The sequence below is a fragment of the Antechinus flavipes genome, chromosome 5 (genome assembly GCF_016432865.1).
Source record: "Antechinus flavipes isolate AdamAnt ecotype Samford, QLD, Australia chromosome 5, AdamAnt_v2, whole genome shotgun sequence".
Lineage (NCBI taxonomy): Eukaryota > Metazoa > Chordata > Mammalia > Dasyuromorphia > Dasyuridae > Antechinus > Antechinus flavipes.
In genome coordinates this window covers 288330128-288353737 of record NC_067402.1, presented here as the reverse complement: position 1 = coordinate 288353737, position 23610 = coordinate 288330128, and the positions used below count along the sequence as shown (strand labels likewise).

The 23610-nt window shown below is 60.6% G+C and overlaps 2 protein-coding genes across 3 annotated transcripts in view; one reads left to right on the top strand and one right to left on the bottom strand.

Moving 5' to 3' along the window:
- MRTFA (myocardin related transcription factor A) overlaps nucleotides 1-1426 on the top strand; it is a 123045-nt gene extending 121619 nt beyond the window's left edge. The window contains exon 14 of the mRNA XM_051962084.1: nucleotides 28-1426. Coding sequence (XP_051818044.1) covers nucleotides 28-521 — 494 coding nt within the window. The 3' untranslated portion in view covers nucleotides 522-1426. The remainder of the gene's footprint in view (nucleotides 1-27) is intronic.
- SGSM3 (small G protein signaling modulator 3) lies at nucleotides 1367-22399 on the bottom strand. 2 transcript variants are annotated; one of them, XM_051962086.1, is made up of 22 exons: nucleotides 22246-22399; nucleotides 6938-7009; nucleotides 6575-6660; nucleotides 5897-5963; nucleotides 5491-5693; nucleotides 5302-5409; nucleotides 5034-5177; nucleotides 4758-4953; nucleotides 4536-4681; nucleotides 4044-4268; nucleotides 3906-3960; nucleotides 3694-3821; nucleotides 3206-3361; nucleotides 3047-3101; nucleotides 2911-2960; nucleotides 2663-2815; nucleotides 2474-2544; nucleotides 2313-2361; nucleotides 2140-2225; nucleotides 1937-2059; nucleotides 1789-1849; nucleotides 1367-1664 (listed from the first exon to the last, which is right to left on the bottom strand). In XM_051962086.1, the coding sequence occupies exons 2-22, from the start codon at nucleotides 6942-6944 to the stop codon at nucleotides 1581-1583; spliced, it is 2253 nt and encodes a 750-aa protein (XP_051818046.1). In that variant the 5' UTR covers nucleotides 6945-7009; nucleotides 22246-22399; the 3' UTR covers nucleotides 1367-1580. The 2 variants fall into 2 exon arrangements, with proteins under 2 accessions (XP_051818046.1, XP_051818045.1); XM_051962085.1 differs by having other exon boundaries at nucleotides 2140-2361.
- Between the last annotated feature and the right edge of the window lie 1211 nt (nucleotides 22400-23610).

The following is a 23610-nucleotide window of genomic DNA, read 5'->3' as shown; positions in this document are numbered from 1 at the left end:
TTCTCACTCACTCCGTTTTCTCACCAGAGATCTCAGCCGACTTCAAGGATCCCTCAGCCTCCCCCGGGAAGGAGCCCGGCCCGGCCCTGCCGTGCCCTTCGCCTGCCACCCCCCAGCCACCTCCAGAGCTGCCCCTGCCCCTGGGCGCCAGCCCCACCTCTGGCCGCCTGGAAGACTTCCTGGAGAGCAGCACGGGGCTGCCCCTGCTGACGGGGGCCCCAGAGGGCCCCGAGCCCCTGTCCCTCATCGACGACCTCCACAGCCAGATGCTGAGCAGCTCGGCCATCCTGGACCACCCGCCTTCCCCCATGGACACTTCGGAATTGCACTTTGCCCACGAGCCCGGCACGGGCCTGGGCCTGGACTTGGCTGAGGGCCACCTGGACAGCATGGACTGGCTGGAACTGTCTGGGGGGCCCGTCCTCAGCCTGGCGCCCCCCGGCAACACGGCCCCCAGCCTCTTCTCCACAGACTTCCTGGATGGCCATGACCTGCACCTGCACTGGGACTCCTGCTTGTAGCCTCCGGTGGCCAGCCGCCACCACCTCCCTCTGGGCCCCTTTTCTGGCCAGCCAGGGGAGGAGTCTGGGACCACAGCCGGGGGCTTCCCCGGGCCGGTCGCTCCAAAATCGGCCGAGCCTGGGGCTTTCCTGGGCGGCCTCGGGCCAGGCTGGGGAAGTTGCTATTTGGCCTCCATTTTTGAGGCCCGAGGTGCCATGCTTTCTTGTTCAGGGCAGGACTGGGAGGGGCTCAGACTCGTTCCCCCCCCCAGCTCCTGACCCTCAATCCTCAGGGAGGAAACCCCTGGGCCCCGGCCTCGCGGGCCGTCCCGGTGCAGCGGTTGTACGCACGAGACGTGTTCTGTACAGGTGTAAATAGCTCCATATTATATATATATATATATTCTCTACATGCATCTCTCTCTTTCTGGGGAGAGGCGGCCCAGGCTCCGGCTCACTTCCCCACCAGGCGTTGGTGCCGGGGGTGTCCCAGGTAGCCCTTCCCTGAGCCCCACGCCTTTAGGTCCTAATGGGTGCCACATGGGCAGAGGGGCTCTGTGGCAGCCCAGTGCCTGGGTCTTCTGCCCACCGGCCCCGTGGTGGCTAACACTAGAAGGGCAGAGCCTTGGGTGCCCCCCATGCCAGACCCTCGGGCTATGCTTGGAGCAGCTGGGAGGGAAGGGACTTGTTTTTTATAAACACACACACACACACACATACACACACACACTAGCGCTTTAAGGTGACGTCCTACCTCAAGGCACCTCCTGGGGGGGGAAGGAGAGGAGGGGCGCAGCTCTCCCCACCCCCCACGGAAGGCAGCTGGAGCCCAAGGCCTGCGCGGGGTTTTTTAAGAAGCGCGCTGCTTTCACGATATGCTGTTTATTTATAAACCAAAAGAATAAAGGTCCTGTCACTGTTGCCAAGAGCGTCCTCCGCTGGCTCTCTCAATGTTCCCACCTGAGCAAAGATGGAGGAAAAGGCCACGGGATGGCCAGGCCCGTCCCGCTGGTTCGGGGCTCCCTCCCACCGCCCCGGCACTCCCAGGGCACCCTGGGCAGGGAGGGTCCGGGGCGGGGGTCACCCATCTATGTCCCAGCTGAAGAGGTGGTGTTTCACCAGCATGTCCTGCACGCCTTCTTTCAAGGGTCTCTTCTCCTTTTCCTGCGCAGACATGGACCCTCTCAGCACCCCAACGAGAGGAACTGCCCACCAGGGCCCCCATCCCCACGGCCTAGGCAGCTGGGGGGGGGGTGTGGAGGTGAGGTTCCCGGGGCCCCTCCCTCACCTCTTTCTTGATGGGAAGCTCCCAATCCTGAGAGAGACTGAAGGCGAAGCAGCAGAGGACTCTGGGGGGGAGGGGGAGAGAGGCAGAGGTGAAGCCCCCCCCAGAAGCGGAAGCCCTCCCCCTCCCCCTTCCCAGAGCAGCTGCTCACCGAAGTTCGCACTTGATCTGGACCCAGCCCGGGCTGCGCAGGAAGGACCACGGATGGTACCATTTCTCCACCGTGGCCACGCTCGAGCAGAGCACCTCGAGCCACAGATGCAGGACCTGCTCACTGGGAGGGAGGGGGAGCAGCTCAGTGGGCGCGCTTCGGCCGCCCCCCGGCCCCGCCCCTCCGCCCCTCCGCCCACTCACTTGAGCCCCACGCAGATGAGGGAGCGCAGCTTGACGTCCATCTGGGTGTGCGCCGCGTCATGCGTCATGTTCACGGACTGAACGGCCTGCGGAGGAGGACAGGGGGCTGGCCCAGACCGCGGGCGCCTCCCGGGGCGGGGGCGGCGGCCTAAGACCGCGGGGCACTTACGTACCCGATAGAGCAGCTCCTCGGGGGTCAGCACTTTGCCGTCCTCGTCTAACCTGCAGAAAGCCAAAGCGTCGGAGGTGGGGAAAGGGGGCAGGCCCAGGAGCCCCCGCGGCTCGGACACTGCGGGCGGAGACAGGGGGCGGGGCTCGGAGGGAAAGGCGTCACCTGTAAGTTTTGCAGAGAACCAGGCGAGAGTAGACCGAGTCGAAGTCCCGCTCCACCTCGCGGCCTGCGGCCTGCCGGGAGAGGGAAGGAGGGAAGGAAGGAGGGAGGTGGGGCCGGAGCCCGGCTCCCCCGCCTTCGCCCATACCCCAGGCCGGCCCCCGCTCCCACCCCCGCCCCGCCCCCTCGGACCTCCTCGATGAATAGCCACGGGTGGCCCGGGCCCCCCAGCAGGGACGGCTTCTTCAAGCCGTGTTCCAGGATCGACTTGAGGGCCGGACACAGAGTCCCTCGCACCAAGTCCATGACTCCTTCGGTCACCGAGTCATCTCCGGCCGCAGAGTACTGGTGTGAGGGGAAGGGGGAGCCTTTGTAGCAGGGAAGGGGGACCCTGAGCCCGGGGCCCCGCCCCCTCCCCCTCCCCCCCCACCGCCTCCTACCTCTTTGCTGCGTTCGTCCAAGACCTCCACGAACTTGGCGGGAAACCAGCCTATGGAAAAGGCACCGAGGCCCTCGGCCGTGAGCCGTCCTCAGCGGCCCCCCTCCCCCACCCAGCCCCCGGCCCACAGCCCTCACCTCTCAGTCCGTTCAGCTCCCCCACCCAGCAGTGCTCGTCCTTCTGCGAGACGATCTGGGGACGGAGATGGGCACGCGGTCAGACCGTGAGGGCCTCGCCCGGGCCCCTTGGGGACAGGACCCCCTCCCCTTAACTCCCCCCCCCCCCCCAGTCCGCACCGTGATGACATCGTTCTTGCGAAAGCCCAGCTCGTCGTCATCATGGCGCTCGAAGTCCAGCAGGGCCTTGGCCCGGCGCCGCTGGCCGCGGAAGCACGCTGCGTACTTCTCGTGGTCGCGCTGGTGGCTCTCCATTGTGTAGTCGGGAGTCAGCTCCTGCCCAGAGCCCCCCGAATGAGGGGAGACCACCGGGGCCTCCCTCCTCCCCGCGGCCCGCCAGAGGCTACTCCGGAGGCTGTGAAGCTGGTGGGGGGAGGGAGGCGGGCAGAGACACTTCCCCTTCCCCCTTTCTCTTCCTTCCCCCGCCCCCTCCAATCCCTTAAACCCCGTGCATCTCCACTTGCGCTGGGGGCAGTTTCCGTCTGGAGGGTCCCAGATCACTGAGAGCAGCTGCATGTCAGCGCGCCTATTGGGCGCCTCGAGGCCCCTCCCTTCACAGCCCCCGCCGGCCCGGCAGATTCGGGCCCCTGCGCCCCTCCCCCACTCACCACAGCGCCGTTTTTGGGGTCTACGCACTGGAAGTGGCGGGCCACCTGCAGGATGGCTTCACGCAGGTCGGCCACCAGCTCGGTCTGTTTGATGTTCTTGGCTTTCAAGGCCTCGAGGTCCTCGTCCCCTGGGAAGCAGAGGGAGCGCTGAAGGCCGCGGCCTCTTCTGGGGCAGGGCGGCCTCCCGGCCCGGCCGGCCCCGCAGGACTCACCGAAGAGCAGGGAGGCGAGGCCCGACTTCCTGCGCTGGGTTCTGCGCCGGACCACCTGCAGGGCGGCGAGCGGATCGGGTCAGGGGCCGGGCCCAGCGGGGCCGGGAGGGCGGCCCAGGGGCCCACGTTCGCGCTCACCTTGGTGAGGTTCGTGGCGGCGCAGGGGCCCAGCAGCTGGCCCTGGTCGGCCAGGAGGTAGGCCAGGTGCTTGCGGCGCTGGGCCTCCACGGCCACGTGCGTCAGGGAGCCCGCCAGACGCATGGCCTCGGCCAGCAGCGCCTCGGGGTCCCCCATCTGGGCCGGGATGTCCGACAACGTGTTGAAGATGGAGGCCGAGTTCTCCGACTGGATCAGTTCTTCCTCCTGCAATGGAGGGGCCCCGTCATCACCTGGGGGAAGGGGGGCTCCTGGGAGGATCCGGCCCCGACTTCAAATGTTGCCTCAGTCTTCTGGGGGAGGGACTAAGCCCGGCCCGCCTCAGTTTCCCCCTCTATAAAACGGAGGCCACAGCATCTATCTCCCAAAGCGCGTCCTAAACCTGCCGCCCGAGGTGGGCCTCCCGCTGCTCCCCGCGCCCGCTAAAGCTTGGGGAAGCCTGGGCCGCCTGCCTGGCGGGGAGCCCGGGGGCACCTTCATCCGCAGCATGCCCAGGGTGGTCTGGAAGAGCACCAGGGAGCCCTGGTAGAAGAAGAGGTCCCAGATGCGCAGCAGCAGCTTCATGTGGACCACGCTGGCGAAGGCCGTCAGGAACCAGTGCACGGTGATGAGCGACAGCTCTGGGGGGCGGGACACAGGCAGCTGCCACCCCTGCGGCCCGCCCGGCGCCCCGCCCCGCCCGGCCCGGCCCCTCACCGATGTCGTGCTCCTGGAGCAGCCGGTCCAGCCGCGGCAGGTACTGCACGATCAGGTGGCGCAGGACCCGCTGGTCCGTCTGCACGCCCAGCAGCGTGGTGCTGAAGTAGGCGGCGGGCACCAGGTCCTCGATGATGGCGCACATCATCCAGAAGGCGTCCTCCTCCTCCAGGAACAGCAGCAGGCAGGCGGCCACCTGCGGGGGGACGGGCCGCTGGGAGGGGTGCTCCCGGGCTCCCCTCCCTCGGCAGCGCCTCCCCCCGGCCCGCGGCTCACCATGCCGGTGCCCTGGCAGTAGCCGATGTCGGGGTAGAGCCAGGCCAGCCCTCGGAGGATCCTGCGCAGCCGGGGCACCCCGACGCTGTTCATGGCAGAGAAGCAGGCGTTGCTGGGCATGGTGCGGAGCAGGTCCTTCTCGATCTGGTGAAAGTCCCGGCCCCGCCCCCCGGCGGCCCCTTCAGACGACGCCACTAGTGGCCCGGGAGCCCCGCCCCTCCGGGACCCCGCCCCGCAGGACACGCCCAGGGCCCCGCCCCCACCGCACCTGCTTGGCCGCCAGCGTCTCGTCATTGCAGCTGTTCTTGACGATGTCCCGGTAGGCCGTGTCCGAGCCGCGCTTCTTCTGCAGGGCCCCCGAGAGGCGCATCCACAGCTGGGGAGGGACGAGGTGGCAGCGGGAGGCGGGGAGGCCCCGGGCGCCCCCTCCCCCCGCCCACCCCGGGGCCCGCCTTACCTGGGGCCGCATGCTGTGAGGGATGCCGCCCAGCACCAGCGAATAGAGCTTGTCGGAGCGCGGCAGGGACACCTCGATCTTGTCCCACGTGAGGTCGCCCACGTCGTGGTTGTGCGTGAACTCGAGGTGGGCTTGCCACCTCAGCCTCTGCTGGGGGTCCTCCGCTAGGGGCGCGCCCGAGAGCTTGCCCGGGTTTGCCTCGTCTGCGGAGGGGCGGGGAGGAGGAGTCAGGGGAGAGGCTCTTCCCCTTCCTCCCCGTGGACACCAAAGAGGGGAACCCCGAAGCGGGTGGGAGGCCCCGGGACCGCCCGCTAGGGGCATCATGCTGCGGCCAGAAGGCACGGGGCAGCGTGGGCAGAAAGGCCCCCCGGGGGCACAGGGAACACGCGGGGAGGGCGGCCCTCACCTTCCTTATCCACCCGGAAGCCAAACTCGTCGTAGCGCACCTCGGGCGGCTCACAAAGCTCTTCTTTCTGGAAGCGGAGTCGGGGCGCAATCAGCTGCTCCGCCTGCCTCCCCCCATATTCCGAGCCGAGCCCCCCCAAGCCGAGAAAGCGCGCTCTTGCCTCCGACCTCCCCAGGCCTCAAGGCTTAGAGGTCATGGGTTCTCCCGCCCCCCCCCATCCAAGCCCCCTGGGGCTGTCGGGGGCCCCTTCGGAACCCACCCCAATTCTCATGCTAAAGGCTCATAGGACCTGGGCCTGGTGGGACCTCGGGCCCACTCTCTACTGGAGCCTGGGGGCAAATGAGCCTTTCCAAGGGCACACACAAAGCAAGGCCCGAACCCCCCAAGCTCTGAGCAGGAACTTCCCCTGCACCTCTAGGCCAGCAGCCACAGAGCCCCAGACTTGGGGGGGAGGGAGGGGGCTGGGAGGCTGTGGCCCCTGGGCTGTTCCCAGGATGCCATGCTCCTCCCACACTGCCATCGGCAACCTTTCTGGTCCCCAGCTCCAGAACACATCCGCGCTGGGACTGAGCCCCGAGCCCCCATTGTGGGCGGCCGCCTCTGGAGGTTCACGGAGATTGGCTGGCGTGTCTGTGCCCCCCCAGACCCAAGGTGGCCTGGCCCACTGGGCTTCTGTACCTGGGAATACTTGGCCAGTATCTCCTGGGGCCATATGCTTGGGGTCAAGGCCGAGAAGGGGCCCCCAGCAGGAGGGGTGTGGCTTCCTGTGAGCAAAGAAATGAGAAGGGGGGGGGAAGGGGGGAGGGTGAAGCAGTGCCCATCAAGCCCCCAGAGTTCTCAGGGCTTCCAGAAGGGAAAGGGGGGCAGAGTGATCAGGGAGAAATGTACCCTGGGACAGGGAGCGAAGCCCCACTAAGCTGCTCCTGGCGGGGAGCTCTCTGCCCTCTGCTCTTAGGTGGTACCTGCTGGGCCACGGCCAGGCCCTGGGCATCACTCCCCTGGGGGTGCCCGATGCCCAGCCCCAGCGCACCTTCCTCTTACCTGACATTCTGCCAGAAAGGCCGGGGAGCAGCTGCAGACCCCACCCGCGTGGCCTTCAGGGAGGCTCCCTGGCTGTGGGAGACACAAAGGTCTGGTCAACCCCCCCATCTGTGAGCTGTGACCTCCAGAACACTGCCCCACTCTCTGCAGGCAGCCTCCCTGTGGAGGCCCTGGCTTGGAACCTTTCCAGGAATCGGAGGCCCACAGAGGCCAGGCCCTGCCTTGGCCACAAAGACCAGCCACTCCTCCTTACTGCCTAGGTGTCCTAAGGTGCCCACAGGGGGATTCTCCGGGTCCCTCGTGGCACCCAAATCCCACTCTTAGAAAGGTGCAATGTCCACCTGTACATGGAAGGAACTGATGCCAGAGAAGAAGTAGGAAAAATGGACCTCCTCCCCTCCTTCTCCAAGGCGGGGGGCCACGGGTGTGAAACGGTACACGCAGTGCTGGCCTTAGTCCAATTGTGGCTCATTTGCTGGGCCTCCTTGTCCCCTCATTCTAAATCCTGGTTCCCACAGCAGCTGCTACCACAAAAAGCAGACAGTGATGGGGGAAGCCTCGGGATCCAGGGGCCCAGAAAGGAACGGGAAGGATGGGCAGAATACTGTCCACATGTGGGGTGAGGGGGCGGCCCCAAAGAACCCCGGAGGAAACATGTGGTTTTGTCCGGAGGGACTGGAAGGACCCAAAGCCTCAATTAGCTTATAAAGAAAGGAAGATGCCCACAGGAGACTGGCCAAGCTCCCCAGGCCTGGAGGCCAGGGTCAGGGCGCCCTGTCCCTCCTCCTCTGCTCCCCAGGGGCTCATCGGCCTCGATTCGCACTCATGTCCAGCAGGCCCAGGGATGCTCTGGCCTGGAGGGCAGTCGTGGGGTGCAGGGGGTGGGGCCCCCTCCAGGGGGATTGGGAGAGAAGTCCTCAAGTCCTGGGGGATCGGGGGATGAAGTTAGGGAGATTCTGGCCCCTGACAGTGTCTCCGGGGGCCTGGCAGAGCCATTTGTGGCATCAGATGACAGCATTTCAGACCAGCAAAGGCCTGGGGAAAATAAGTCCAACTCCCAGGTTTTAGGGATGAGGAAACCGAGGCCCCGAGAGCAGCCCGGCCCGGTCAGGCAGCAAGCCAAGAGCAGGGTTTGTTAGCCCGACGCCTGTGGCCGAGTCCTTGCCCCCCTTGCCCGGCCAAGCACACTTGGTGCTCCTCAGATCCTGCCCTGAATCCGCAGCTTCTGCCGTCAGTGGGGCCCCAGCTTCCCTGTGCGCCTCATTCCCAACAAAGGGGACCCCCTTCTGAGGAGCCCAGTGAGAGGCGCTTCTGTGATCATGCTTTCAATCAACTTAACCGTGTCTGTCAGCATGTCTAGGAGCACACTTGTTCCTGGGAGGGCGGGAGAAAACAATCTGGAATCCACATGTAGCCCCCCAAACATGGTTGCCGGAGAGCCAGGGTCCGAGAAGTGAAAAGGCGGCCGCCCGTGAGCTCCGAGACTCCGTGAGTCTCCTCTGAGACACGAGTCTGCCCCACCCCCAGGGCCAGCCTCCCAGGAGGACCCTCCTCTCTGCCTCTCCCAGCTTGGCGGAGCAGCTCCCCGGGCAGAGAGCAGCACATATTCAGCATGCGGGCCGTTTAGCTTTTGCTCCTGTCCTCTCCCAAACATTTCCCCCCCAGGGACCCGGGATCTTGGGGGGCATGGCTCCCCAACACAGACCGACAAGTACCCATACTTCCTCGAAAAGCCGCAGGGCAGAGTCAGTGTAATGTTAGACCCAGAAGCCATGTTAGAAACCATCTCGTTTCCAGGGCTCCCTTCAGCTTCGTGGCCCGCTGGGGCCCAGCTGAGGCTGAGGGCAGGGGCTGACAGACGGCTGGCGCAGCAGCCCCATAGATGGAGGCCCCGTAGGGAGGAAAGCTGGTCCATCTGGGCCTGCTGGTAGCTTTCCTACAAGCGGCTTCGGCCAGACCCCCTCAGCCCCAGAAGGCCGCTGGAGCCCCTGCCCGGCCACCCCGTGTCCCCTACAGGAGGGACACCGGCCAGGAGCAGCTGAACTGGAAGGGCAGGTTTTTCTTGCCTCTTATCGCTATGGAAACCTTCCTCCATCTTGCCACCAGAGCTGGCAGTGTCACTGCTGGCCAGGAGCAGGCAAAAAGGCCCTGGGGAGGAGGACCCCGCGGTCTACATCTGTGGGGGCCCCATTCCCCTGAACTTAGAACCAGGTGGGGAACTTCCCCCATGCACTCGTGCAGAGGGTCAGGAAGCAGAGAAATGTAGCCATTTCCTTTCCAGTTTTAGGGCAAAATCCAGGTCAGAGTCCCCCCGACTCTCCTTTCCCGGCCAGTCCACAGCCGTGTCCTTCGCACACGGAGCTCACAAAAGGCCTCCCCGACAGCCCTTCGCCCCCTTGCATGAGCCACTTCCTATTTCTGTCAGCCAGGTGTTATCTGAGCCCCACTTCCCCTAAGTTTCCCGTCTCCTGCCTGGGGGGGGGGGCGCTTCCATTCCAGCTGTTTTCTGTGGATCTCGCCCAGGAGAACATGGAAGCCGCGGCCTGCTCCCGAGACCGACCAGCCGGGGTGCCGGGGGTGCGAAGGCGAGAAGGGCCGCCAAGCACCCATGGCCAGCCCGCTTCTCCCAGGAGGGAGCTCTCCAGCCGGGCTTCCCTGGACCCAGGGAGGGCCCGTGGCTGGGAAACACTAAGAGAGGAAAGCCTGCATTTTCAAAATGGAAACGGGTGTTAAGACGGCTCCTCCTGTGTCAGTCGGAGCTCCCCCAAGGGCCCTCCTCAGCCCTCCCCGGCTTCGCCTGTGCCCGAGGGGAGCCAGGAGCTGGCTTCCCTGACTGAGCTTACACTGGAGCTGACACTTCCCCAGCTGGGATTCACTGTTTACACACCACCCTGGGAACCAGAGACACGTGCAGACTATTAGAAACCTCTCCTCCAAAACTGTGACTGGGCCCGCTGCCGCCTCGGCACACTGCTCACAGAGGGGGACCCCTCCCCTAAGCTGCTGTAGGACCTTCAGCAACTTGCAATAATTTTTGTAAATGTTCAAGCAGCTGTGAGAGAGAGTTAGTGCAGGCCCCTGCAGAGCCCACAGAGCTCCTGGCGCCCCCCAGGCCGGGCTCCGGGCTCCCCCTCGAAGGAAACCCTTGCACCTCAGGGGCTCTCGGGCCGGGCCCTGGCAGCATCCCCAGGACACGGGGCACCCCCCCCCCCGGCTCGGAGGCTTTTGCGCAGCCTGCCGCTTTATCAGGGGTGGTCCGTCCCCTGCCAGGGAGGAGGCAAAGGGGATTCCTCTGGTTGAGTACCCAGCTCATGCCAGGTGCCGAGCCAAGCCAGATAACTCTCACTGCCCGATGATCTCTGACATCTTTCCCATCAGATGTCAGTCACCCGCATCCGAATGCTGGCTCTGGCCACTCGTATCCAAGCCTGCCTCCACCATTCAAACTGGGGTTCTCTACACCCCATCCAGCCCCGCCAAAGGGCCATGTGGTTCTCTTAACTCTATGTGACCCTGGCTGGCTGACTGGCCAGCTCCCACAGCTGCAGAGAGGACCCCCACATCCTACATCAAGCCCTTGCCTCTCTCCCCAGAGCTCCAGGCCCCCATCACCGGCTCCTTCTCAACCATCTCCAGATGGGCGTCTCATAGACATCCTGACCCCAGTAGAACTCTCTCCACAGCAGCCCCTCACCCTGAGCTTCCTCTACAAAAATCCCTCTGTTCCTCCATCTCAGTGACATGGAAACCATTCCCAACTTGTTTGCCAGTCTCCTAACGGTCCCCCTCCCCTGCTCCCCATACCTGCCCAATTTCCCATTACCCACAGAATAAAACACAAGGTCCTGCGCCCCAAGCTGGCCTTGGGCCTCCATCCTGGCCCCCGGCTTTCAGCTCAGCTCCACTCCTCCCAGGCTGGAGGCCGCTCCTTCCCCTCCACCAGTCAGTGTGTATACAGGCTGCCATTTACTTCTCCTTGCAAACGTGTCCCCAGCAAAGAGGAGATCACAGAAGGCAGGGGTTGTTTCTAAGGGGCTCCCAGCACGTAGCACCCAGTAGGTGCTTTAAGGATATTTGCTGACTGATTCTAGGGATACATCAGACAACACCCAGCTGATGTTGCACCAAGAAGCTAAATGTTAGAAAAATCCTTCTAGACTCGAAGAAATACCCCCATTGATGCTTGTTGACTGCTGGCCATTTAGGCTTAGGAGCAGGGGTAATTCTGGGGTGCCCTGCATCTCTGGTAGGGAGGGGAACGCTATGGACCCCTTCTTACTGCAATATTTTTAAATAAACTGAAGAAAATGCTATGTTTCAGTTATAGTGAAAACAAAAACACGATTTCTTTCCCAAACAAACTCCCTGACCTCCTGAAATATGGGTCCCTAGGCTGGTCCCAAATTCAGAACTGTTTCCTTAGAGTTGTGCGGGGCACTGAGAACCGCAGTGACTGCACTGGGAGCTGCAACTCCAGTGGAGCAACTTGTAGGCCCGTGAGAGCCTACCTTGGGACCCCTGCCCCCCGGAACCCCCACCCCCTCCCACCTGCCTCTCTGGCCCTAACTCTAAGATCCTATGGCCTTATCTCAGCCCATTCATGGGACTATTACATTTTAAGCCATTTTCCCACAAAAGCCCTTTATTTGAAAGCGCCGAGGGAGAAGACTGGCTCCTGGCTGGGGAGACTGGTGCCGTCCCAGCTGGCCCGTCACTGAGGGAAGCTCCGCAGGAGCTCTCTGTTCTCCCCACGAGCTTTTCCCCACAAACAATCGCCGCCTTCCCGGGTCGGATTCGCTCAAGAAGAGCCCAGTGGGCCAGCGAGGGCCGCCGCCTCCTCCCCCAGCGGAAGGGGCCCAGGCCCCCACTGCCCCACCTTCCCCCAGCTCAGGAAGGACTGGGGCCGGCGCACCCCTCCTAGTCAATATTAGTCTTGGGACCGGTCCAGCGGGGCTCCTTCCGGCAAAGCTCAGGCCGTGGGCCCAGCAGCGAACTCCACCCCTTAAGTCAGCGGCCCCAGCGCAGGGATCTCCGGGCCCCACGTTCCCTCCCCTCCCCACAATCCACTCCGAAACCTCCCGGAGCTAATTAAAACCATCCGCGAGGCGGGGTCTGGCCCGGGGCCAGGTCCGCACCCGAGCACGTGCTCCCACACCCGAGGCAGTTGAGGAAGAGGAGGAGGGTCAGGAGCGGGCGAACCTGAGAGAACAACCTGGCGAGCAGAAGGCCCGGTTCCGAGTCTGCCGCGGGACTTACTGAAGGGAAGGCAAATAAGCACCGAGCCTTCTCCCTTCATCCACAGGGCCGGCCCCTCGTGCCCCAGGCCCCGTCCCCGAGCCAGCCTCAGGAAGCCTTCACCTCCGGCCGGGCGCCGGCCCCCCAAGGAGCTCCGCTCTCGCTGCCCACCCTGGTGGGGGCTGAGCTTCGGGCTCTGCCAGGATGTCGTGTTTCTGAGTGTAAGGGGGTGAGAGAAGGGGTGAGAAGGGCAGGGTTCCGCCTGGTTCCGGCTCTTCCGGGCCTGGGGCGCCCCAGTTTCCTTCTGTCTGTGCTTGCCCTCCTTCCCGTTTTGAGGAAGGCAGGAGACGGGAGACCAGCAGCCTCGGCTCCAGGAGAGGGTAGACCAGGAGGGAGGAACCATCCAGATGGAGCCCCGGCCTCTCCTCGGCCCAGTCCCTTCTGAAGTTGCTGCTCGTCTCCCTCGGACAGAGGCCGCCATCTGTCCGCACCTGCAGCTTCAGCATCTTGCCCAGATGGCACCTGAGCCCTTTCCCTCCGCTTACCCTTCTCCCCGGCTGGGAGCTCCACACATTTGGCTTCCCATTTCTTTCTTCTGCGGCGTCTCCAGACACTTGTGGACCCTTTGTTCTCCTCTGGAACTTCCCGTCCTCCTGCCCCGTTCTGTGTCCGGGCACCTGGGCCACTTCAGCTAAATCTGAGCCTCCCCCTGCCTTTGGTCAGAGGCAGGAACCACGTGCTGCACTGGCACCCAAGAACCCGAGTTTTACCTTCCAAGCCCTGCGGCTCTCCCGGGTCCACGATGGCCCTGTTCTGGTGATTCCTCACCAACTAGGACGAGCGACAAGAAGCTGGTAGGACGGGGGCACCGTGCCCAACGGGGAGCTCTCCCGGGCCATTGCTGAGCCTCGGACTGTCCCTGCCCAGGGTTTCGCCGCATGAGCTGAACGGCCAGAGCCAAGGCCCTGGCTCAGCACTTCCCAGCCAGACTCTTTTGGGAAGACCTTGTTTGGGGCACCCCCGTCTCCCCCATGTTTGCTGGCATTTCCTCACAGCCCCAGCGGCAGAGCTCATGTCTGCGCCGGTTACTATGGGTATTGTCACTGCCTCGTGTCCCCCTCCCGGCCCGCCCCACAGACCCTTATTCTGCTAATGCCCCTCTGGCCTTGGCTCCTCCAGGGCCTCACAAACTCTCCCCAGCCCGCCCCCTCCTCCATCCGGGAAGATGACAAGTGCTGACATTTCTGACTCCCTCACACTTCCATGTTCTCCCCTCCACTACACAGACTGTTGGCCAAGTCTCATAAATGGCCTCCTTCTCCGGTCTTGCCAGCCCACAACAAATGCCAAGCATGGCTCTGAGCACATCCCTCCCTCCCTCCCTTACAACCAGTGGCTCCCTGCTGCCCCCAAGATAAAATGCTCACTCCTCCACTGGCACTAGAACCTGCCTTGTGGTTCCGGCCCACTTTTCCTGCCTGCTTCCACAGCCACTTAGTCACACTCCCCTTCCCAGACAGAGCAAACCGCCCGGCTGTTCCTTCTTCCTCTTAGCTCCTGGCAGAGACCCCCCCTCACAGCTGCGTACTTTCCTTCAGAAATGGCCTTCCTTACACGCTCAGTCATGGCGCCCTCCTCGGCACCTTGGGTTCTCAGCATTCTCTGGCTCCTCCAACGACTTTTTATCATTCATTCCTTCTGGGAGGACACGAGTTCTCGGAGGTCAGGAACGGGCCGGCTGCAGCCTTTTGTTGCAGTCCCTCACATAGAAGGCAACAAATCAGAGCGAGAAGTGTCAACCTGAAGGTCATTTGGGCCAAACCCCCAATTTCCTGGGTGAGAAGACCAAGGTCCAATGCACTGGCCGAAGTGGGAGAGAAGAGACGGAGGAGACGAGGCCCTTGAGCTCCCCACTGCAGATTGGGGGTCACCTGTGCTCCCACGGCTCCCGGGCACCCTCTGTGCCCAGCCTGGGCTGGGATCTTCCACGCTCACACTAGTCGGACCAGGCACAGGCGGGCTCCCTGGCCCCAGACCCCACCTCAGTGCTGCCATTTTGATCCTCTTCAAGCTGTCTGGACAACAGCAGCCTCTCTGCACAAATGGGGGTGAACTTATTGCTAAGAGAGCAATTCCAAGATGAATCGGATAATAGGGACAGCTTGGAACATCCTGGGCCACAGCTCGGCCCTGTCTGCACTCTGCTAGCAGAGGCGCCTCCAAGGGCCGGGCCGTGGCAGGGGGAGAGACCAGCCTGGTGGTCTCCTCTGGGGCTGTCAATGTGGCCTTTCAGCACCAACCTCCCAGGAAGACAAACTCCCAATGCGTCACTCGTCACCTCCTTCTATGGGCCCAAGGGCTCCCCCCAGAAGGTCCTCCTCCCCTATGGGAGTGTTCTTCAGTGCTCCTCCCTCCACTGCCGAGAGAAGCGCTCCCTCTTCCTTCCCTCTTGCTTCAGTCCTCCTTGGCCCGTGTCCGGTCAGGTCTCTTCCTTAGCTCTGTTTCAGATTTGATGAGGGTGCGGCCTACTCTCCCCTCCATCTTCTGCCACCCTTCTCCCCTTCCCATGAAGTCACTGATTCATCTGGAGACTGGGTGCTGGAGCTTCAGATCTTCTCTTAGAATGGGATGTCCCAGAGGCCTCTCTGGCTCTTCAGCGCCTGGGGCTCTCGGTCTTCCCATCACCAGGTCACTGGTGCGTGGCCCCCAAACTACAGAGGGAGCTCCCACTTTACCCCTAGAATGTCATCTCTTTGTGGGGAACCTGGGGGCTGTGAGGAGCAGAAGGGCCGGCCCCTCAATGCCCTGCCCAAGGTGGCCTCAGCCCTCCGGTGCCCTGCCTGACATGGCCCTGGTCTCCTCCGGTGCCGTGTCCGACGTGGCCTCCTGGCCATTTGGTCTTTGGCACACAGGTCCATTTTCCTCATCCAAGCTTTCATCCTTTACGCTTTTCAGTCCGGCCTCCTCCTTTCTGGGTCAGATTTGGAGGGACCCCTTCATTTCACACCAAAGCTCAGAGGGGCTGATAAGCAGGAGGCTCTATGCGACTTCCCAGCCTGCCGTGCCCTTGAGCACAAGTAACCGCCTGCCTTCTCTGAGGCTCCTCCAGGGTCCCGGGGCCACGGAATTGTCCTCGGCACCTCGGGACGCCCCCACAGGCCAGAACCCTGCAAGATGGCCTGAGACTGACGGCCGGGGTCTTGCTCACACTTTTCTCTCTAAACCCGGAGATAACTCCTCTTCAGAATAAAGATCCAAATCATCAGTCACTAGGCCCACACTCAAAAGCAGCAGGTGCCTGAACTTCCACCACATGGAGGAGCATCGATAACGCGTGTGTGTGTGTGTGTGTGTGTGTGTGTGTGTGTGTGTGTGTGTGTGTGTGTGTAAGGAATTTAAGTTCTATAACCACATCAGGGTCAGTCAAGATAGAACAGGGGAGAGGGAAGGGGGAGCGAGAGAGAGAGAAGAGGGTGGAGGGAAGGAGAGATTGAGAAAAGAAAGGGAGGGAGGGGGGGAAATACAGCAAGAAGATTTTAAGTTATACAATCACATGGGAGTCAGCCAATACACAGACCAGTGCTCTGAGCTTAGAATAATAAGAAAAAAGTTGATTTTGTCGAACATTTCCGGGGCTTTTGTAAATCCTGTGAGAAAATTATCTTATATCACTTATTAGTAAGGACAGGCTGATCACTTTATAAATAAAACCTATTGTATTATGAGATTCAAACTTAATAAAATGGTGGAACACATCCTAGGGAGGGAGGGAGTCTAGCCACTGAATTATCAGTTCTACAAGGTACTGACAACCCACAGCTAGAATGGAGGAACACAGAATTCCCTGCAGAGCTAAAGCTCCACTTGCCCCAACAATGGGCTCCTTCACTAGATCTCATCAGAGTAGGGATCACCATCTCACTGGGGTAACCCTGGCCCATGCCCTCCCACAATCACCCCCAAGTCCTGCAGGTTTTTCCTCTTCTCTCTTGCCAAGCAGAGGCGTTCTCGGGTTTACCTTCTCATCAGACACACAACTCTTTCATAATATCATCCTGCCATTTTCTTTCCCTCGCCATTCATCAGTGATTGTTGCAGCCCACTCGGGGGCTCCGAGCTCTTGTCCCTCCCCTTTGGATGACTCATGGCTCTAAGTCCTCCGAGATGACAGCATTCTGACCTGCTGCCATGCAGTCACCAGCACATTAACCTAGCCCACTAAAAACAGTCAGGCAAAATCAAGCTGTACCACCCCTCCTCCCCAACGTGCTCCCCAATTTCTGGAGATGGAGGTGCTGCTCTCTCAGCAGCCCTGGCATGTCCCACCAAGTGGGACCTCAGACAAACCATGTCTATTCTGCACGGAGCAGCTCTGCTAAGTTTCTCTCAGTTTGATTTTATTTCTTCCCTTTTTTTTCCTCTACTCCTTTCCACAATGGAACCGGCTCATTCTGCACCTGACTCCATCACCTTTCTGTCAGGAAGTGGTTCCTCATCATCAGTTCTCTGGAACCACGATGGCTCTTTGCATTGGGGAGAGCTCTTAAATCTTTCACTGCTGTTTGTCTTGAAACATTGTTATTACTACATACGTTCTCTTGGTTCTGCCTCGTTCACCCTACATCAGCTCACACAAGTCTTCCCGGTTTTCTCCAAAACCACTTTTTTCATGTTCATTATGGCACAATCACCTCCCATTCAATGTGTGCCCATGGCCAGGGCTCGGCTGCCGGGCGCCCTCGCTAGCTTTCTAGTTCTTTGCTACTTGAGAAGGGGCGGACTCAGTGTGCAGAATGAGCAGGGACCAAGTCACCGACACCAGGAATAAGCCCAGCCGAGCTGGTCCGTGACGGAGGGGGCCTCTTCCTCTCCCGGTGACCTTTTCAATGTCAGGTTGGCTATGGGCTGACCAACTGCCATCCACGCCCCTCTCAAGGAGCATTTCCTAAGAGGATGCAGACAGACGTGAGCTTGGGAAGGGACCCACCGAGGAAAGGAGAAGCCACAGCAGGGGACTCCAGGAAGTGGGAGGTTCCCCACGAGGGAGGGGCAGGATAGATGGTTATGGCAGCCACCTTGGAGGAGGAGGTCAGAGGATCGGACTGGGGCAGAACTGACAAGGCTCAGCTCAGAGAAGAGACCTGGGGGCCCGAGGCTCTTCGGTTATTCTGCCGCCTGGCCATTAGCAGTAGTAAGTGAGGAAGCTGCCCAGAGGGCAGGGCGGCGACCAAGGACTAATTGGGGGAGTTGGCGAGTGTGGTCCTATCGTGACCGTCTCACGATTTGTTCAGACGCCCAGGGCTCTGCGCCAGAGGTGGCCACTATCCCAACCTCCTTATGTTTCAGATGAGGGAGTGACTCCCCTGCAGGCCAGAAAGAGCAAGGTCAGGACTTGGACCCACCCATGGGCTCCGAATGCAAGTCTCTCTCCGCTCCCACAGGCCACTTCTTGTCTATGAGGACGTAGGGAGGATCCACAGTGGACCCGACGCCACAGATGACGAGTTCCTTCCCAATCAAAATTCTAGGTTCCAGCACCTCAAGCTTCTCACTCATTTCTGCCTCTGATCTGCCCGAGGGCCCCTCATCTGCCTCATCTATAATGTACGGGCAGTTTAATGACTTACTGTATTATTCATTTATCTCATGATATTTACCACATACGATTGTACACATTACAGGAACATTTACTGACACCCCCCCCCCCAACACACACACACACACACACACACCCACTCACACACACTCTCTCTCACACACACACACAACACACTCACACACACACTCACACATTCACACTCACTCTCTCACACACACAACACACTCACACATCCACTCACACATTCACACACACACACAACACACTCACACACGCACACAAATACACATTCACACTCACACACACTCTCACACACACTCACTCACACATTCACACACACTCACACACACCACACACACTCACTCACACACGCACACAAACACATTCACACACACACACATACTCACACACTCTCTCACACACACAACACACTCACACACCCAACACACTCACACATGCACACAAATACACATTCACACTCACACACACTCTCTCACACACACTCTCACACACACACAACACACTCACACACACACTCACACATTCACACTCACTCTCTCACACACAAAACACACACACAAATACACATTCACACTCACACACTCTCTCACACATTCACACTCACACACACAACACATACACTCACTCACACACGCACACAAACACACATTCACACTCACACACACTCATTCACACACACACACACACACACACTCACACACTCACTCACACACATACACTCACACACTAACAGACACAATACTACCTAAGACCTAAAATGTTCTCCAAGTAAACCAACTGCCAGATTTGCCAACAGAACTTTTACTCTTCAGATGATAAGACGTTATGATGGAGGCAACAGTGCTCAGTCTGCACACTAGGTTCCTGTCAGTCCCACTAATTAAGCCGGGAAAAGAATCATTTGCCCAAACCCAGGGTGGCAGAAAGCCAGGCCAGATGGACATCCACTCGGAAAAACAGCAAGGGGCGATTTCATTTGCTGCAGGATCCACAAGAGCCCAGAGAGTGGGCTGGCTGCCAAAAACTGGGGCCATGGCCTCGGAATGGGAAGATGTGTACCCTGGGAACCGGGCTCTCTCCAGAGACCTTGGTGACCTCAGAGTTGGGATCACCTGGAGGGCTGGGGGAGCCAGATCCCCTGCTCATGGCGAGTTAAATCTAACTAGAAAGAACATTGGGGGGATCTGGAGAAAGCAGGATCCACTGACTTGGGTGGTGGCTGGTGCTATCTGGACAGTCCCAGTTTCCCACAGCCCCCCGAGCTCTGGACCCTGGCCCTGCCACCACGCTGTCTCAGAGGCACTGGCCCCCACGCCCCCAGCTGGGGGACCCGGCCACAGACCCCTTCCTGATCCATAAGCACTGATGAGGCACCTCCTGGCTGCACTGACCTATCCCCGAGTGACACCATCCAGGAAATGCAGGCCTGGAGAAGGATGTGGCCATGGGCCCGGCCCAGAGGGGAAAGCCCCTTCCAGATGCCAGGGAGGCTCCAGGAGGGAGGCCCCCCCCCCCCCCCCCCACCCCTGGCTGGCAGATCCTGGAGGGGCGGGACAAGAAGCTGCCGGATGAGAAGGTGGGGCCTCCCCACTTACTTGGCCCTTTCTCTAGTCTCTTGCTGGCACGGCTTTTTAAACATTTGAACCAGGCTGTGAACTGCTCTCCGGTCTCTGGGCCGAGGCTCCACTATTCCTCCCCCAACCAGCTGAGAGAAGCAGTTATTTCCTCCTGTAGACTGTCAGTCACCCGGTCGGTAAGCATTTATCCAGCCCCTACTGTGTGCCAGCATGGTCTGGGGGACCCCTGACACAAGACCTTCTGTCCCCCAAATCCTAGATTTCCACTGGAAACCCTCCATGCCTAGAAGTCCCTCTCTCATCTCCTAGGCTCCTTCAAGTTGGAGCTCAAATCCCACCTTCTGGATATAGCCCTTTCCCAATCTCTCATAATTCTAGGGCCCTCCTACTGCTAATCACGTCTCCTCCGTAGGCTTGTTTGTGTAGACAGGTCGGCGTGTTGTCTGTGGGCTCCTTGGGGGCAGGGCTGTACCCTCTCCCCTGGATTACGGAGGCAGGTTCTAAATGGCCACCCCGCCTCCACCTAAACCTGTCCCTCCTCGTCCAGCCTCCATACCACTGCCAGGTTATCCTCCTATCAACAAATCTAGCCCCTGCCCTCACACAGTGGGACTGGCTCCCCCTGCCCACAGAATCAGGCCTCCTTTTCCACACTCGCTTCATCCCGGCCTCTGCTTGCTTCCGGCCTTGGCTATCACCTCTCCAGAGCCATTCTCTCCAACCAACGTCCAGCCCAGGGATCCCCTGGACCTCTGCGACGTGCTACTTCTCCCAAACACTTTTCCCATTTGAATGTACGGCATCTCTGGATACATCTCATTCCCACTCACCATCCTTCCTACCCAATCAAACCTAAGCTCCTCATTTTCCCCTCTCCTTGCACAGAGCTGCTGTCCAATCAGTCTGCAGCCTGACATAACTGGGCTCCTGTTAGCCCAAACCACTCCACAGCACACTCTCCTTCTCACTGGGCCCAGATTTTCCAGAGTCCACGTCCAAAAGACACAATTTCAGTGGAAACATTCTATTTCTTTACAACTTACTGTCCTTAAGGCTCTTCTGCCTCCCTGGGACAATCCGTATGACCTCATGAGTGGTTGCTATGGAAAATTTCCAGTGTCACCAGCACAGTCTCAAATATGATTAGGAGATGAAAAAAAGAGAGAACAGATGTTGAATTCTCAAATTACAAAAACAAAGATCCTCAATTCCAGTCAAAACTCTTATTGGGAAAGAACCTGTTGACAGAAAAACTAGGTTTAAAAATTTCCTTCCAAGCCCAAGGTGCTGCTGGCATCTCTTAAATTCACAGACAGAAGAAAAGGAGCCAATTTCCTGACTTAAAAGTCCCTTTCTTTAGCATTTCACTCTTATTTTAAATCCTTTCCTCACAAGAATCAGCCCCCTCCACCTTCTGAACCAGTAGAGGCCTCCAATCCAGAAGGTCACCATGCTCTTCGACCTTCAACCCTCAAGAAATGTTTTCTGTTGTAGACGTTCCCTAACAAATGGCTGGAGGCCATGTTTTCCTGCTCCCACTAAAGACTTGCTCGGTCTCACAGTGAATGAGAACAGGCCCCTCTTCTCCACAGGATACATACAGGCTGGCGATAATTAGTGATAAAAGGCTACCTCCGTTTGGGGCTATTAGCGGAGGGGAAAGCACAATTAGATCCTATCTCTGAGGAACAGAAAGAGAAGCAAAAAAATTGTCACCAATGTCATTTAGAGAGAAATGAAAGAGGAAATACGGGCATGGAGGGAAAACACAAGGAGGGAATACGGATGTCCCCACGGATGCCATAACTCAAATCACACAATCTGCGAGAGACTGGGTCAGAGTCCAGTGGATTTCCTGGCCCCAAGGAGCATTCGGTGACAGCTGTAATGTCCCACTCTAAGGAACCCAGTTTCCAGCCCGTGCTCCCTCACGCTCGGGACCGGAGGACACGCTATAGCTGTGCAGGTACTAGACGGGATTTAAAAATTCAGCGAACTTGAGCACAGAGAAACTTAAAAGGCCAAAATCTCCATCGACTTCTCCCCAGGCTTAGGACTCAGGGCGCCAACATTAGTTCACAACCAGAGATAATGGAGCGTGGGAAAGGGACACTGTCGCCCCGGGGACAGTCGGGTCCCGGATGTTCGGCTGTTTTAGCCCCGGATGACCCTTTGTGAGACTGGGACTCTCTGGGCAGAGGTGGCTCTGGTACTGCACCCGCCTGGCTGCCATTGAGACAAGAAGGCAGGGGCGTAGCGAAGGGGCACCGCAATCAGTGCTCCGGGAGGGGTCCGGGCAGCCCCTGGGGCCGGAGCCGCCCTCCCCGCACTTCTGCTCCCAGGGAGCTCAAGGACATCCCTGAAAGGGCTCCCTGCGTGGGCTAAAGCCACCCGCTGGACACAGCGGCCTGCTCGGCACACACCAAGCGCTTAATAAATGCTCACTGTTCATCTTCCCAGACCTGACCGGCATGGGGGAGGGGAAGGGCTGCCCACACACGGCGCCGCTCCAGCCCGGCCACCCTTGCACACCCAGGTGCAAGCGCTCTCGGGAGAGTGGGGGAGCCAAGTCACGCCCAGTGGGGCCCTCCCACTCCCACTCACGCTCATTCCCAGCCCCACCCCCCTGGCACACACCTGGGCCCACGCACACGCGCGCGCTCACACTCACTCTCCCCAGCCAGCACGGGAGCTCGCTCTCCCTCTGCCACACACACGCGCGCGCACACCCGCGGGAGCCCACGGCCACTCGCACTCACTCCTCCGCGCGCCCCTCCCCCAGTGCCACGCACACGCGCGCACCCAAACACGCACAACACCAACACGGGCACCCACGCTCCGTCGCCCGCGGGCGCCCCGCTGACTTCCCCACGTACCTGGGGCTGAGCCGGGGCCCCCCGTGGGACTCGTGCCTCCGCTTGTCCGTCCCTGTCTCACTCCCTCAGTCAGTCAGTCAGTCCGTCCATCCGTCCGCTGGTCCCTGGGCTCCAAGCCGTCAGCCCTCTGTTAGAGGCCCCAGTGCGCACGCGCGGCGGAGAAAGGCGGAGAAGAGGCACGAGGGCGTGGAAGAGGTAGGACCGCGAAGCATGCTGGGGATTGTAGTTTTTCCTCGCCCCTCTCCCTCGGAGGCGGACGGGAGCTCCTGGTGCCGCCGCCTACTGGCCGGTGGACTGCACTGCAGCCCTCGGGCTGGAAAGGAAGGGACAAGGGCCGGGGCCGGGCCCTTCTTGGCAGCCCTCCTCCCCCTAACACATCTCAGACCGCTCCGTTTCTTCCTCCATGGAACGTCCCGATCCATCCAGCTCCACAAGCCTGGCTGTTGTCCAGCCTTGGCCAGAGCCCTGCCAGGGACATCTGGAGGGCAGGTTCGGCCGCCCCCGTGCTTAATGCAGCCACGTTGCTGGGGGGCTGGCGATCGCAGTCCCTCCGGGAGCGCCAACGCCACCTGCGGCTGACCCCAAGGCCCGCCATCGCCCTCTGCCCCCCGGCTCCAAGGGGACCCCGGCCCGACCTCCCTGTAACTGCAGGCTCCGAGCCTTAGCGCCCCCTCCCGCTGCCAGCTCCCGGCTCTGGGTCCCCATCACCCACACGGCCCGAGGCAGAGACCGCCCCCCCTCCATCTCATCCTTCACCGGCAGCAGGAAGCAAGGGGGCGCGGATCCCCCTGCACAAAGGTGGGCTCTGGGGGGGGGGGGCGCGCCTCCAGGAGCAGGGGCCGAGAAGGCCGGCAGAGTCCAAGGGGAGAAAGCAGGTCGCAGAGCAGAGGCTGACTCCTTGGGGGGGGACAGAAAGGGGACCCCGAGGTTCTGAACGTAGGAGGCTGGGGGCCTGAGGGGCTCAGCCAGTGACCCCGGCACCCCCATCTACGAAGCAGCACCTCCAAGTGCCAGGCACCGGGCTAAGTGCTGGGGGTCCCAAGAAAAGCCAGGCCAGCCCCTGCCGGAGGGGCTCAGTCTAAGGGAGACAGGCGGCTAACCAGGGAGCGGTCAGGGGAGAAGGCGGCTGCAGGTGAGACGTTAGCTGGGCCCTGAAGGAGGCCTGCAAAGCTGGGAAATGAGAAGGCACAACACGTAGGAGGCACAGAGAGCCCCCAAGACATGGACCCCTGGATGGGGAGCAAGGAAAGGGAGAAGGGCTTTGAACCTCAAACAGAATCTCGTATTTGTTCCCAGGGAGTGTGTGAGAGTGTGAGTGCGTGCACACGGGTGTGTGAGTGAGTGACCTAGCAGGACAGGTGCAGT

Excerpts from the sequence above, each read along its gene's own strand:
- SGSM3 (XM_051962085.1), bottom strand. Across the intron at positions 5,964-6,574 it reads TACTGGCCAAGTATTCCCAG|AAAGAAGAGCTTTGTGAGCC; the intron begins GTACAGAAGCCC and ends CTCCGCTTCCAG. Across the intron at positions 2,961-3,046 it reads GGAGCTGAACGGACTGAGAG|GCTGGTTTCCCGCCAAGTTC; the intron begins GTGAGGGCTGTG and ends CCTTTTCCATAG.